Here is a 16044-nt window from a genome sequence, read left to right as displayed (position 1 = left end):
GAAATGAGCTAATACGACTAAAGCATATAGAGCAGTGCTTGACAGATACTAAGTACCACTGTTGGTTTAAACTCAAAACAGAAAGCACTTTTTACTCCCACACACACAAAAAAAAAATACAGAAACTGGGGGGCAAATGAGTCTGTGGTTTCAAAAACTCTATTTCGAAAACAGAGTTTTTAAAAATAGAAAAGTCCATTTTCTCAATCTCAGACTCTTTTGCTTCCTGCAGCTCTCTCTGGCAAAAATGAAGGTCATGATAAAACACTTTGTTCTGCCTTGGTTGATCACCAAATCCACTTGGTGGAAAGGATTTATGGTTCACCAGGTACCAGAGATGAGGTCCCGCTGCTCCCTCTTGTCAAGAGCTCACCGACTGCTTAACGGATTCTCCTTTTCTCCTCAATCCCACACCTGCGGCTTCCCTGACGTCACATGAAGGTACCCAACAAGTCAGCTGGCAGCAAGAGTGATCTGGATTCTGCTTCCAAGTCAGTTCCAGTGGCCCCAGAGCCAAATCCTAATGCTCCACACGCTGATCACAGGGGGACGAGCAAAGGCAAGGATGGTTTCTGCCATAGCTGCAGGCCAAGGAACACACTCAGGGCCTTCCTAACAGCAATTCAGATGCAAAAGACTCCACAGCAGCGGCCCGGAGGTACACAGCCAGCTGACAGCCCCCAGCTGTAGCAACTCTGGGATCTGAGCTGAGGCCATGCTCCTCCCAGGCAGAGCCAGCCAGTGACTGATCATGGAGGTGAGAGCAGCGCCTCCCATTTCCGTCCAAAACCCCCTGTTAAGTTGGTGGAGTCTTTAACCAGATCTGCATCACGTCTGAGAGTCTCCCTGCCCAATCCTCGTCATCCTCCTTTATCTTTCACAGGCGTTAACCCCCAACAATTCTCTGGCACCCCTAACTCCATCTTAGCATCTGCTTCTTGGAAGTCTCAAATCGACACGAGTCCCCAGGAAATGTGCACTGGTCACAAAGGCTGGGGTGAGGCCTTGGACAAGGCACATAAGTCTGATGCCTCAGTACCCCAACTGGCAAACTGAAAACCACTCCCTGGGTGATCACAAAGATTCAGCCGAAGAATATTATGCCAATAAAAGCATCCAAATGTCTTGTAGATGCGTGACAAATACTAGCTGATGGAATTAATTTAATTTTTTGGTTTTTTAAGTTAACACATTATTCCCCTGAAAGTAAATGATATCAGAGAATACCATGACTGCTTTTGGTAAACGTGAAGCCAACATTTCCCCCAGACAAATCATAATAGACGTTATCAGAAGGAGACCATTTCCTGAACAGCAGCAAGTCACCAGGGACTCAGAGCTGGCTGAGGCCTAGAGCTTCACACTCTCACACCCAGGGCTGTTAAAGACTGGTGAGAAGAGTCCCCAGCCATTCAGCACTGGATCAGGAAACAGCACCCGCACCTGCTTCTCAAGATCTTCAAAGGAACTTCCCCAAAACCACAAAATGATGTTTTCTGGGTCCCCATTGAACTCGGGCCTCACAAACATATTGTTCCTTCCTGAGAGCTTGAGAAAGGAGGCTCTGCAGGGCAAATGAGAACTAAGAACAAGCTCTTTTCACACCATTTCCAGAAACTCCAGATGGGGAAGTGGAGCTACACCTTCCCCTGAGAACCTGGTAGGGAAAGAAGAAATCAGTCAAGGCCCTCACCACGGAGGGGATGAGGTGGGGCTGCCACAGCCATTTCTGGGTGTCTCCTCACAAAGACTAGCAGGGTCAGGGACAGGAAAATGCTACATCCAGAAATAACCTCATGATTCTAGCCCCTCCACAAAAAAAAAAAACACAAAAAACCTTTTACCTCCACAAGGGCCTCCTTCCTGTCCCTCTAAACCACCTGTGCCTGCTCAAGGACAGGCTCATCCCCCATAACAGATCTTAAATTCTGCCTTATATTTAGAGTGTAGACTCATGTCTAGAGTCCCACAATCTTCTTGATCACCAGATTGTGAGCAAATTTTACATTCTTGAATTCTTAGCCCTTTGCACAGAGCAGACACTCCAATGTTTGATGAATGAAAATCCAAGAATCTAAAGAAGTCAGCCTCTTTGGCTGTCCACTACCAAGCATTTGTTAGATGTAAGCACCTCTGTTTAAGTGATTTTGCTTCTCCATTTATCTCCTTTTGAGTTTTGCAGAGCCTTTTAAGACTGAAATCATCACTCTAGACCAGGACTGTGCAAAAGAACCTTCCATGGTGCCCAACAGGGGAGCCACTAACCCCACGTGGCTACTGAGCACTTGGAATGTGGCTAGTGCAACTGAGGACCTGAATTTTTATATTCTTTAGTTTTAATTTTAATTTAAATAGCAATACATCTGGCAAAGAGAGACTGTATTGGAGAGCACAGCAAAACTGTCTAACTTGTTCTTTTAATTCTCAACCTTAATGCACATTGAGGATGTTATGTTCTCCCTTGGCTCTGAATTTCCTCCTATTCCTCACTGAATGATGCTCTGACAACCTTAACAAAGCAAGAATCCGGGCACGTCTTCCATTTCCAAGCGCTTGCCCTGAGCCTGAGTGCAGCCGCCTTGATGTTTGCCAGGAGATGGGGCAGGAAGCTCGTCACCGCAGAGGAAGCCAGTGCACCCAACCACTTTGGACTCCCGGGTGTCTGGGGCTGAGAGGGAGGAGGGGTGTCAAAGAAACCCACTCGGGGGCCTGGACGCCGACCGGGCTGCATGTATTTATTTCACAAGGTGTTAGGGTTGTCAGCCCTGCAGCTGAGGAACCAATTCATGTCTAGGAGAAGGGAACAGAAATCAGCTTTGTCCATGTTTCCTGACACTTAATGCCACTATTCAAAGGGTACCAGAAAACCCAGGGGACCCAGGCAAGAAGGCAGCTCTGGGAGGGCAGACACTCTCTGGGTCGTGGTAAAGAGGAAATTGAGTCACTTGGATGTTTGCATCCGACTTGATGCAAACATCATCTGTCACGCTGCCCAGAATACTCTGGTCCACCCAGCCAAGGGAACGACTCTGCTGCCCAGATCACAGTGACAAAGAAATCACTCAAGCCAAGCACTTGGAGAGAAGCTGGGTCTGGGCTCCGTTCTCGCTGTGATTCGGCTACAGAAGCTGGACTCACAGTTACCAGGGTTCAGACAAATGAAAGCAAGATCACCCTTGTTGCTTATAGAGAGAACCTCTGATCAATGACAATCTGGGTTTAAAAAAGAACTGATAGAAATGCTGACTTATGGGGATGGAGAGGAAGTTGCTAATTCCACTGCTAGAGCACATAAGTGCATTTCATGATGGGCCCTGGGGGGTCCCTTAACATGGGAACCTTCAGCCCTATACCCGCAGAGTCCACATTGACCTTGGTGCTGGGCTCTCTCTCTGCTCCTTCCAGCACATTCTTCTCGCCCACTTACCCTACATACAACACACCTTTTCCCCTATAAATAGGGTAGTTAATTAGCCTGAAGCAAATGCCTTAAGCTACAAAATACTGAATTAAGAAGCCAAAGAATAATTTTTTATCAAGATGAAAAGCAAAAGATAAAAGGCTTAATTAACGTTTGTCTTCTTTTCCTTTGAAAGTTTGTATTACTTTTCCTTTACATGTCTATCTCTTATCTCCCTTACCCATTTTAACTATTTGTGATTTTTTAAAGTCACTTTTGTGTAGTGTTCTATGCTGTTCCACTGCACTAGAGCAGTTCTTCGGTAAATTATTCCCAAAACCCCAGTGCCTGAATGAATTAATGAACTTTTCTAAAAATCACACTTGAGCTTCACTGGCACTTCAGTAATGCATAGAAAATGCCTTAAAACTTCCATCCTCTCTGACCCAGCAATTCCAAGCCCAGGGATTTATTCTAAGGAAATAATTAAGGATGTCCACAAGGATTTAGTTACAAGGATGTTTATCTAAGAAGTTGTTTATAAACACAAATAATTGAAAACAATCTACATGTCCCTCAAGCAGTGTTAAAACATCCAGGGCTCAGGAACTGCCTGGGGAAGAGACCAACCATCAGTCATTCAGTCAGTCAACAAACCCCAGTGTTGAAAGTTAAGGTAGAGACCTGTAGTAGATCCAGACATCACAGGGCCTGAATCTTATAAATTCAGGAAGGCTACCTTTAAGAAAATTCATGCAAATTATGAATACAAAATCAGGCACAAGGCTTTGGCAAGGGCTGTACAAGTGAGGCACCTGTGGCTTAAGCTTCATTAGCTTCACAGTAAATGAGCCTAGAGAAAGGAGAAAGGAGGAGATGCTGGAAGTCTATTCCTTCAAAAGCCACAACTTTCTAAGACTGGACAACATAATCACCAGAAAATAGCATTCAACATCTAAGGAAAAGGCAAAGAACATTGGGGAGAAGGAGAATGGGAGGAAAATACTTGGAAAAAGAAGCAAGTGGACAGAAAGCAAGGAAATAAGCAAAAACTAAGACAAAATTAAGCCAATGTGAAAAAGAAAAGAAAAAGGAGATTTGTCTTAAAAAGATTTCAGCAGAATTTAGTTGGTTTCTGAAAAAACATGAAGAGAAGCATTCCAATACAAAGAGCAGCTGGGTCAGCACCAGAAGCAGGGAGGGCACCTCTTAGCCTAGCAGCCCAGTCACATGGGTTCCCATGGACACCTGAAATATCCGCCCCACTCCCCACTGCCACCAAGGCCAGCCATCGGCATTACTCTCCAGTTCCACCCCTCCCTACCATTTGCACCTGGTGCTGAGTTTAAGGCCAGACCATCTCCTCTTGCACTCGATAAATCTATTCACAAAACAAGGCTTTTCCTCTTCATCCCCCTTTTAAAGAAAGCAGGCTGAACACTTTTTCCCTGTCAGATACTGTCGACTCTACCTAGTCGTTCTCCACCCAGGAGGCTTTGACCTGTGACCCATCCAAATCCAGGTGACAGGACCCCAGCAGCTCTCCCTCTAGCCATTAAAGAACTCCAGAGCCCACTACCTGGCAGGCCCCAGATGCCATTGCAATGCTTGCTCGGGTGCCCGCATTTCCTTCAGCAGCCCCATTGCCCAAAGCAGCCCTTCTATTTTTGACAGCTCTTCCCACATGCTCTGTGCCAAGGTCCCAGTCTGGAGACCCAGTGTGGGACAAGTGCTTCTGCCCAGGTTGAGTCCTCTACCAAATCCAGAGTCCACTGCAGACCCCAGGCTTGCTTTGTTCTAAAAAGCAGATTTGGCAAGTGCAAGAAAAGATAGCCTGGGCTTAAACTCAGCCACTGGGGTGAACGGGAGGGATGGGGTGTGGAACTGGACAGGAGCTACACGAGGAGTTTAACACTGGCTCCCTTTGGAGGCAGCTCTCCTAAACAGTATAATGGTTAATGAGCTGGCAGGTCATGGAGTCCCCTCTTTTCCAGGAATGCTTGAGTACTCTGATCCACAAACCACCTTTTTCCATCAGCCTCTGTCCAATTCAGAACACAGCACTCTCTTGCAGAATTACATGTTGAGAGCACACGCGTCACCGTGCTCGCCCTTTCAGCACTCACAGAAGTGCCTGCCACTCCCATGGGTGTGCATGCTGGTGACCCCAAAATAAAACCAACCCTGGACTAGATGTCTCCTGGGCCCCCACTGGGAGCACGTCCTTGAGTGGGGGAACGATTCACAGCCTAACTCTCTAACTGATGAAGAAGTGATCCTTGGACAGCTGTTTCATTCCCTCTTGTCCTGAGGATGGGATGAGAGAGGACGCCAGGGTCTCCCTGGGGTTAGGCCCTGAATTTCTGCACCCCTCAGCTGCTGGGGCTTAACAGCCAGTGCCTACCCCCTTTCTTCAGACTCACCACTTGGGGCTCTTAGAGGGGAAATCAGGGAGGCAACTGGATTCCCTGACCTCTACAAAACCATGTTCCTCTCCTAAAGCTTATGGTCCTTGCGTCCAAGTCGGGTGGCTCATGTGAGGACAGTCCCAGGCTGCCCCCCAAAACACTCACTGGCCCCCATCACTTGGGGTCCTCACCCAACCTCCTTCCCTAGTTCCCAGAGACTCTCATCTCGGCTTCCCTAGAGAGCCTGGGGAAAGCAAAGGGGGCCTCTGAGCTCTCCACACACAGCAGTCTCCTCGTAGCGCCGGGTCACTCCGCTTCCTGCGCAGCGGCGCTGGAGAAGCTTGAAATCCGGGAAGAGGAGAACGAGGTGTCACCAAGAGTTCCCCGAAACTGAGGGTCTACATTCCGAGTGCCCAGTCTCCTACAGGCCCTGCGGGGTTCGGGATGCTCTCCGAACCAGAGGCGGCCTCCCGGGAACAGAGGCGGCGAGTTAAATCTGAGCTTGAGAAAAGTTGAACAGAGTCTGGCTGGGAGGCCGGAGGAGGCAACTCCCGCGGTCCTCCCCGCACGCTCCGAGTTCGGACCCCCAGGGGAAGCGCCTGGCCCGGCCAGCCCCTCCGTCTCCGGGCGCCGACCCAGACGACCGCGGGTCCGGGACCCAGGCGCCCTCCCTCCTCCCGCCTTCCCCTCGCGGCCCAGCCGCGCGCAGCGGAGACATTTAAATCGCCCCCTCGGGACGGCGGCGTGGAAGAGGCCGGAAAGGCGGCGGCGGCTAGTCCCGGGATGGGGGCGGCGGCCGGGCCGGGGTCGGGGAGCCGGGAGGGCACTCACCAGCGCGTGTTGTCGTGGAAATGCTCCAGCACCGCGTAGCCGAAGAAGGAGCCGGCGGGGCCCTGGAAGCGTACGGGGCGCTGCGGGTCGAGGTTGTAGGCGCCCGCAGGAATCCCCGCGGCCACCAGCGCCAGCAGCAGCGCGCGGAGTCCCCCGGCGCCCCTTCGCGCCCCGGGGCCGCCCATCCCCAGCGGGCAGCCGCCCTCCCCTCTGCCCCGCGAGCAGGGGCCACGGACTCCGCCGACAGCCGGGAGGCGCCCGGGAGCCGGAGCTCTGCGCTCGGGCGCGGGAGGGATGGGGGCGCCGGGCCGGACAGCGAGCGGGAGGCGGTGGGCCAAGCGGACGCCGAGAGCTAGCGCAGGCGCTGCCCAGATCGGGCGGCGTCCTCAGTCCAGCCGAGAAGCGGGCGCTCTCAGAGCAAGCGGAGCCCCGGCGGGTCGGCGCTGGACTGCAGAGAGGCGCGCCCGCAGGGGGGGCGGCCCGGGAGGCTGGGACCCGACGGCGCGGCAGCGCCCCCTGCGGGCCGTGAGCACCCGCGCACCTCCCGGGTCCGAAACTAATCCCAGAGGTGACCCCGATCCCATTGTGCAGCTTCACTCCGTCTCACACCTATACCAAGGACCAAAGGAATCCAGGAGAAGTTTGGAGCTTACATCCTAACCCTGCGCATCCTCTGTTCCTTCACTCACCGGTGAGATTATCTGTAAACTGCTTGCCTACCTGACAGCCTGCAAATTCTCCATAAACGCTAGTGGCTGTTGCTAATGTTGCCAATAACACCAATAGCCACGTGAGTGAGCAGAGCATCCCTCCATAAGTTGCCTCACTTGGTCTCCTACACGAGTGGTTCCCAATTGTTGCCCCCGGACCAGCAGCAGCAAAATTATCCGGGAACTTTTTTAAAATGCAAATTCTCGGACCCCACCCCAGACTTGTTGAATCAGAAACTCTGGAAATTGAAATCCAGAAATCTGTGTTTTAACAAGGTGATTCTGGTATATGCTAAAGTTTGAGAACCAATACCACATCATGATTGACATTTTTTTCCCCCAAGCAACTCTGCCCTACAAGTCAGTAGAAGGCAGATCTCCCCGCCCCAGAACCCACCATCCAGCTGTTGCATGAGCCTGTTCCAAACACAGCCTTAAGCTGCAATAGCAGATCCCCAAGAAACAAAATGAGAGCTTTGCCTCCTTGCCTCCTGCCCCAGGTGCTCACAAACGTATCAGAAAAGCCTCATGGTCCCAGAGCCCCAGTGACTGCTGGGGATGAGTGGAAGGAAAGAAAAGGAACACCACCATTTATTGAGCACTATATACATGCTATATGTCAAGGACTTTAATCCCTGCAACATCTCTTTAAAGTAAATGCTGTTACCCCCATTTTACAGATGAGGAGAGTAAAGTGGGGAGAGGTTAAGGAACCAACATAAAGACATACGATTATTGTGTAGTAGAGTTGAGATTTCAACTCCAATTCTTCTGATACAATATCTGGACTCCCAGCTGTAGATTGTTGTTCCCACCAACAATCCCATGCCTCAGCAATAACATAAGATCAAAAAAACAATAAAATTGAACAGAGAAAAGTCCCTTTTCCCCAAAATTGCTCCTCCATCTGAGCTGCCTGGTATCACCAATGGCACTTCTGGCCACCCAGTCACCTAAGATGAGCCCAGCACAAAGTTCAATGACTATTTCCCACCATAATCCAAACAGTCCTCTTTCTTGCTCCTCAAGCTCTCAAATCTATCAACTCATCCTCATTTCTACTCTCTAGGCTTCAGTTCAAGCCTTTGTATTTCCTTGACTACATTATTATAATTATTACCTTTTTTGATGTCTGTGAAACCTGCAGTAATGCCATCTTTTTCATGCCCGTTGGTTAATTTGTGTTTTTGCTCTTTATTTCTTGATCTGTCTTGGTAGAAAGTATTACTTTTATTAATCTTTTCAGATAACAAACTTTTAGCTTTGGTGACTTTTTTTCTATAATATATTTACATTTTTATATTTTTCAATTCGATTTCTCAATTTCTGCTTTTATCTTTATTATTTCCTTCCCTCTACATTCTCTGGATTTGCAGTGCTTTTTTTGGCTCCTTGAGATGGATGTTTCAACCACCAATTTTTAGCCTTACTCCTTTTCTACTTTTTTTCTTGAATATGCATTTAAGGCTCTAAATTTCCCTCTAAGCACTGTTTGTGCTGTCTCCCACAGTTCTAATATGTTGTATTTGCATTATCAATCAGTTCAAAATATTTTCTAATTAAAATTGTGAGTTCTCCTTTGACCCAAGCGATACTTAGGAGTATACTGCTTCATTTCCAAGTTGTGGGGGATTTTGTACCCATCTTTTTATCACTGTTTTCTTGCTTTATTCCAATGTTGTCAGAGAAGATACTCTATGTTTTTAATCCTTTCAAATTTGTTGACACATGCTCTGTGACCCAGCATATGATCAATGTTGGGGAATACTCCATATGTACTTGAAAGAATATTGAAGACATTGTTGGGAATGTTGTTCTATACATGCCAGTTAAATCAAGTTTGTTGATAATGTGGTTCAAAATTTCTGCATCCTTCCTGTTAGTTTGTTTATTCTATAAGTTACTCAAAGAGGTGTGTTAATATCTCCATCTATGACGGCAGATTGTCTATTTCCCATTTTAGTTCTGTTATTTTTCATTATGCATTTTTTCTTAATTTTTTTAATAATTTCAAACTTACAGGACAGTTGCAAAAATAATAGAAAACCCAGTCAGAGAATTCCAACATAACTCCCTCCCCCATATCCAGATCCACCAATTTTAACATTTTGCCACATTCACTGTCCCATTGTATCTACCTATCCATCTCTCTATATAATTTACCTTATATATTTCGAGGTTTTGTTTTTGAATACAAAGTTAAGATTGTTTTGCTTCCCTACTGAATTGGCTGTTTTTTTTTTTTTTTCCTCTTCTCATTTTTTTTATTGAGATTGTTCACATACCATACAATTATCCAAAGAATCAAAGTGTACAATCAATTGCCCATGGTACCATCATAAAGCTGCGCATTCCATCACCACAATTAATTTTTTTTCAATTTTTAGAACATTTTCATTACTCCAGAAAAGAAATAAAGATAACAAAAGGAAACTCAAATCCTCCCATACCCCTAACCACCCCTCCCTCCATTGTTGACTCATAGTATTGGTATAGAACATTTGTTACTGTTGACGATAGAAAGTTTAAATACCACTAACCATAGTATATAGTTTGTGATAGGTATATTTTTCCCTATATGTCCCTCTATTATTAACTTCTATTTATAGAGTCATACATATGTTCTGGTTCATGAAAGAGATTTCTAATATTTGTACAGTTAATCACGGACATTGCCCACCACAAGGTTCACTGTTTTATACATTCCCATCTTTTAACCTCCAACTTTCCTTCTGGTGACATATGTGACTCGGAGCTTCCCCTTTCCACCACAGTCACACACCTGAATTGGCTCTTTTAATATTATGAAGTTTGACCACACCACTGTGGTTTCCCTACCTTTGTTCTCTTCTTCGCACTTTTTCATTCTGCAACAGGGATTGGATGATGGTTTAAAAACCTCCTGTTGGTGCCCAACTGCTGATAGGTCAGAGCTAGAGCTCCTTAGCATGACCTCAAAACTAGGGCCTATCGACACGGCCAGCCCAATCTTAGGCCCTTTCCTGCTTCACTTCCCACAGCCCCTACACTGCACCCACACTCAGCTTCTGGCTGTTCCCTAGACATGTCCAGCAGGGGTTTCCACACATCGGTGCCTTCTCCAGTGATGCTGTTTGTTCCAGAAATGCCCCCCACCCTTGTCTCCAGTTGTCAAAATACCATCCATCCTGGTCTTCTGACCCAGTTCTCACCTCACCCACCTGTGCTGTTTCCTCTGCTCATTCTCCTCTGTGCCCCCATAGCACTGTGCACATGCCTCTATCTCAGAACTTAGATCTGATATTTCAGTCAAATATATGAATCTGATATTTGACTCTCTGTCCCTCCTCTTAGACTTTAAGACTCTCTAGTGAGAAAAGAGCATCTTGATTATCTTTGTATCCCCCCCAAGGCCCAGCTTAATGCTTAAACACTGCTCAAAACATGAAAGGCTTGAAGAAAAGCAAACTTCGTAAGAGGATGAGACACCTTGGGGGAGATTATGAAGGAAACTTGTAACTTTCTCTGAGTTTTGGTTGTATGGTGGTAAAAAATGATCCATTCTAATCTTAGGAAACAAAACCCAAGTTTCCATATGTGGCAGAGATTGCTAATAGCTTCGCAATATCCATCCTTCCCATTTTTACTTATTAGCAGAGCTCTGAATGGGAGCTCTAATATTGGAGCATTAATATGTTTAGCTTGAAAAATAAATAAAACTAGTTTCCAGTGATGTTTGCAGACAGGGTGGCCATGGGACAGCATTCTGGCCAATGAGGTATAAGCTTACATTATTTTGGCAGAGGGCTTCTGAGAAGGGGGTGGGCGTGGGGGGTGCTGACTCAACTTGCCTATGACTTGTGTCCTGTGCCCTAACCCCTCTTGCCTGAACTGTGTAGGTCATTGCTAGAGCTACCTTGCAGGAAAAGCCAGGAAAATTGCAAAGATCTTGGCTTTACATCCTAGAGCTGCTGTACCTGACCTGGGCTGCCTTCCTTAGGACTTCTTATTACATGAGAAAAATTAAACCCCTAACTTGTTGGAGCAGCTACTTTTGAGGGTTCCGTCATTTGCAGCCAAACAGTTCTTCACTGATACAGCATCTAGAATGAACAGAGTCTAGAACAGATGCTCCTAACCTAGGGTTTGCACATCTAACCTAGGTAGCTTCAGAGGTTTTTGAGACCCCTTGTGGTGGGCAGAATAATGCCACCCCCCATGATGTCCATGTCCTAATCCCTGGAACCTGTCAATATGTTTCCTTACATGGCAAAGAGGACTTTGTAGATGTGATTAAGGTTATGACCTTGAGACTGGGGTGGGGGTGGGGGGGTTGTGCAGATGGGTCCAATTTAATCCTGTGAATCCTTAAGAAGAGAACCTTTCCCAGCTGCAGTCAGCCAGGAAAAGAGAAATGTCAACAGAAACGGGGTCAGAGAGAGGCCACAGTGTTGACTTTGAAGATGGAGGAAGGGGCCACAGGCCAAGGAATGTGGGCAGCTTCTATAAGCTGGAAAAGGCAGGAAAGCAGATTCACCCCTAGAGTGCCCAGAAGGGAATGCAGTCCTGCTGACAACTTGATTTTAGCTCAGTGAAACCTGTGTCAGATTTCTGACCTACAAAACTCTAAGATAATAAATTTGCATTGTTTTAAGCCACTACATTTGTGATAAGTTGTTATAGCAGCAATAGAAAACTAATATACCCTCTAAAATTGTTTATAAGAATGTGTCTGTTTCTTAGGGAAAGATCCATAGGTTTCAACAGTTTCTTAAAAGGTAAGGCTGACCCAAGAATGGAACCACTGATTTAAAATGCACTCATTTCCATCACCATAATCTAAAGCCTAAAAGTGATATCAGGTGAAACTTGTAGCACTAGTCTTTTGTTTAACAAAACAGTGGCTCCCAAACCTGACTGCAAATGACACCCTGAGGCATCCAGTTAAAAATATAGATTCATAAACTACTGCTCTGAGTGAGAATCTCCAGTGTTGAGGCCCAGGAATCTACATTTTCAAACCTTTCCTCAGGTGATTTGTGAAGTAGTCAGGTTTGGGAAGCACTGTCCTATAGGAGAGATTTGGAATTCTGCATTGTGTTTCCAAACATGTGACAGATTTGACATCAAATTACAAGGATTTAAATCCCAGGTCTGATCAACTGTGTAAAATCGGTAAATCAATGGAACAGTAAAACTTATTAACTAAGTTTGGTGGACTTGTTGGGACAGCATTTTCCAACTGTAAATCTCTAGACATTTATGAGTTATTCATATAATCCGACATCAAGAGTGAGCTCAATTGCCTAGTTGCCAGAATAAGCTCTTCTACAGAGACTTAATATGATGTGTATGCCTCCAGGGTAACTATATGGGGGGCATAACACCTCAAACCTGGCCATACAGAATGCAGATTTGCTACATGATACTGTGTCTTTTGAAAACTTGAAACTCTTTTTCAGTTTCCTGACTTAAAGGACAACCATTGCTCTCCTTTCCTTTATTTTCTCACTTTAAGAAGTAATGTGGAGTGGTGTAGACTGGCAGCATGCACCATCAGCTCACCTATTATTGCCTTTTCTGGATTCTGCCATCAGTTTCCCTAAGGCACACTTGACTTCCTTCCTGTGCTGAAGAAAATATTGACAGCATCGTTACCATAGCAATGCAATAGAAGTGATACGTGTGCCCTCACTCCCTCCCCACCCCACTACAGAGAGGACTATTGAAATGATTGCATGTGCCATTGAAACCCTAGTTTTTCACAAGCATTAAAAAGTCTCAGGATTAATTGGTCAATTTTTTCCCCTTCTTCCTTTCTCTTCCCCCTCCCCTTTTTTTGGCTTATAAATTCATTCCTAAATTTCTGTCTGCATCTCATTATTTCTTAATTGCATAAATACAAGGTCAAAAGCTAGTTATGCTTCTAAGGCTGTTGATACAAACTGATTATTCCAGTAATCTTTAGGTTTAGAATATAGTTTTTCATTATATTTAAGGAACCTTAAAACCTAACAGAAAATACACAGTTCTTCCAGTTGAGAAGGTGGCTAAGTGAGTATTTTTAGGCCCCGTCTTGAGGCATATCTTTGTCTGTGATCCTTCTTCCTGGAGTTCCTTCCCTCTGGTCTATGGTGGGAAATGCTGCTTCCTCCTTGACAAAACACCTTCTAATGCCTTTGTTCGCTCCTCCCCTTAGTGCCTTCGTTTCTGTGCTTCTGATGTTTGTGCCTCAAAAGAGCACTAAAAGGAAGATTTAGACACTTATCGCTGACTATGGGAGTGATATCGTTTAAGAGGAGTGATGGAGCACGTGCACTTCAGCAGGGCAGAAGCCACTGTGAGCTGACCAGGCTGCCAGCAGCAAGTCGGGCACACTCACCATGTGCCTGGCAATGTACTGGGCATTCGACAGACAGTCCATCTCATATAAACCTCACAGTCATCCTGTTAGGAAGAAACATGCTGAGACGTGATCTGTTACCATGGAAATATGCAAAGTGAGGACAGCTTGTATTATAGGCCCACAATCCTTGTCCAAAACTCTCAGGGCCAAATGTGTTTCTGAATTCAGATTTGTTCAGAGTTTAGAAAATAATATGGCATAGCCACCATATATTACAAACCCACATAAAACGAACATAGAAATATGCCACAAAATGTATGAATCACACTTGTGATTGGCTGAATAGAATTCCCTCAAAGACATCTATTTCCTAATCCCCAGAATTTATTGTTTTAGTGTGCTAAAGCTGACAAAATGCAATATAGCAGAAATGGGTTTTCTTTTAACAGTGGGGATTTATTAGCTTACAATTTACAGTTCTAAGGTCATGAAAATGTTCAAATTAAGGTATTAATATGATGATACCTTCTCCAAAGATGGGTTGCCAATGAGATTGGGCTCCTCTGTCAGATAGCAAGGCACATGGCGACGTCTGCTGGTCCTTCTCTCCTGGGTTTTGTTGCTTCCAACTTCTTGCTTCAGTGGCTTCCTCTCTCAGCTTCTGTGGATGTGTCCTTGCTCTCAGCTTCTCTGGGGCTTTTTCCAAGAGCTTCTCCTAATTTCATCTCTTAGCTTCTGTATATGTTTTATCTCTTTATAAAGAACTCCAGTAAGAGAATTAAGACCAACTTTGAATGAGGTGAGTCACATCTCAATTGAAATAACCTAATCAAAAAGTCCCACTCATGATAGGTCTACACCTATAGGAATGGATTAAAAGAACAGGACCTTTCCTGGGGTACATAACAGCTTCAAACTATCACATCTATGAATATGTTACCTTATGTGGCAAAGGAGACTTTGAAGATGTGATTAAGTTAAAGATCTTGAGATGGGCAGGTTATCATGGATTATCCAGGTGAGTCCAATGTAAACACAAAGATCCTTATAAGGAAAATGAGGTGTGATGGTTAAGGTTATGTGTCAACCTGGCCAGGATATGGTGTCCAGTTGTTTGGTCAAGCAAGCACTGGCCTGATTGTTACTGTGAGGGTATTTTGTGAATTTAAATCATTAGTCAGTTGATTGCATCTATGACTGATTACATCTACAATCAACTAAGGAGATTGCCTTCAGCAATGAGCGTCCTCTCATCCAATCTGTTGAAGGCCTTAAAGAGAGAACTGATGATTTCAGCAGTCAGAAAAAAGAATTTCTCTCTCTGCTTCAGCCTGTCAGCAGCTTCTCCTGGAGAATTCATAGAAACCTTCATTGGATATCCCAACTTGTGGTCTGCCCTACATAATTCAGATTTGCCAATCCCCATGGACACATGAGCCAATTTCTATAATAAATTTCATTATATTTACGTAGTCTATCTGGTTCTTCTTTTAAAAATTCCTTTTGTGAATTTTGATAGCCTCTTGCTCCTTGATCATATTTCCAACATCCTCTTTAATTTCTTTAAAGAAATTAAACATATTCATTTTCTTTTCTATTTCCGATAATTCTAATATCTGCAGTCTGCAAATTTGCTTCTGTAGTTTGTTGTTTCTACTCATTCTCACTCACAGTGGCTTGTTTCCTTGTGTGCTTTTTAATTTCTGGTTGCTGTTTCATCTTCCTTGGAAATTTATCATTGTTTAGAATGTATTCCTTCAAAAAAATATTTGTGTTTGCTTCTGGAAGTTGCCTGGGCCACTGCTGATCTGCCACTACTTTAACCTAAATTTCTGGCTAGGATCTTTTTTTTTTTTTTTTTTTTCCTTTGCTATGCATGTAGCATAGAACAGGTTTATGGTTCTCAGGGGCTACTTTTTCCTTTTATTTTTCATTCAACTCAGAGCAAGGACAAGACAGGAAAGACTTCTTAGAGTCTTTCTCTTTGAGGAGGCTGGTATTATCCTAGTTCACCCACTAAAAGGGTCCAGTTTTCTTTAGGGGTCTCTGATCTCACTACAACCCAGCCCCGAGCCCACATTCCATCTACTCTCTGCCACCCCACCCGGGTTTAGCAATGTGGAAAGGACCTCATAACTCTCAGGGACTGGACCCTCAAAAGAGCAATTCTTGCCTCTCTCCAACAGCTGCATGCCTATTCCATTTCATCCCCACTCTTCCTACCACCACCCCCAAGTGTGGTAACCAGGAAAGGTCAATAAGCTGGTGGCTTAGCACAGTCAAAGAACAAAATATCAGCTTCCTTTTCTCATAGTCTCCCACACCCTTTGTGACCAATTATATTGAGTGCCCCTTCAATGGCCTTCAGGA

General features: G+C 45.3%; 1 protein-coding gene across 1 annotated transcript in view; it reads right to left on the bottom strand.

Moving 5' to 3' along the window:
* Positions 1-6824, bottom strand: part of ITGA9 (integrin subunit alpha 9) — a 398613-nt gene extending 391789 nt beyond the window's left edge. The window contains exon 1 of the mRNA XM_037847329.1: positions 6640-6824. Within this exon, the coding sequence (XP_037703257.1) occupies positions 6640-6824 (185 nt within the window). The remainder of the gene's footprint in view (positions 1-6639) is intronic.
* Between the last annotated feature and the right edge of the window lie 9220 nt (positions 6825-16044).

Source organism: Choloepus didactylus, chromosome 1 (genome assembly GCF_015220235.1).
Source record: "Choloepus didactylus isolate mChoDid1 chromosome 1, mChoDid1.pri, whole genome shotgun sequence".
NCBI lineage: Eukaryota > Metazoa > Chordata > Mammalia > Pilosa > Megalonychidae > Choloepus > Choloepus didactylus.
The sequence above is the reverse complement of the archived record's forward strand: the minus strand, read 5'-3'. Positions and strand labels throughout refer to the sequence as shown.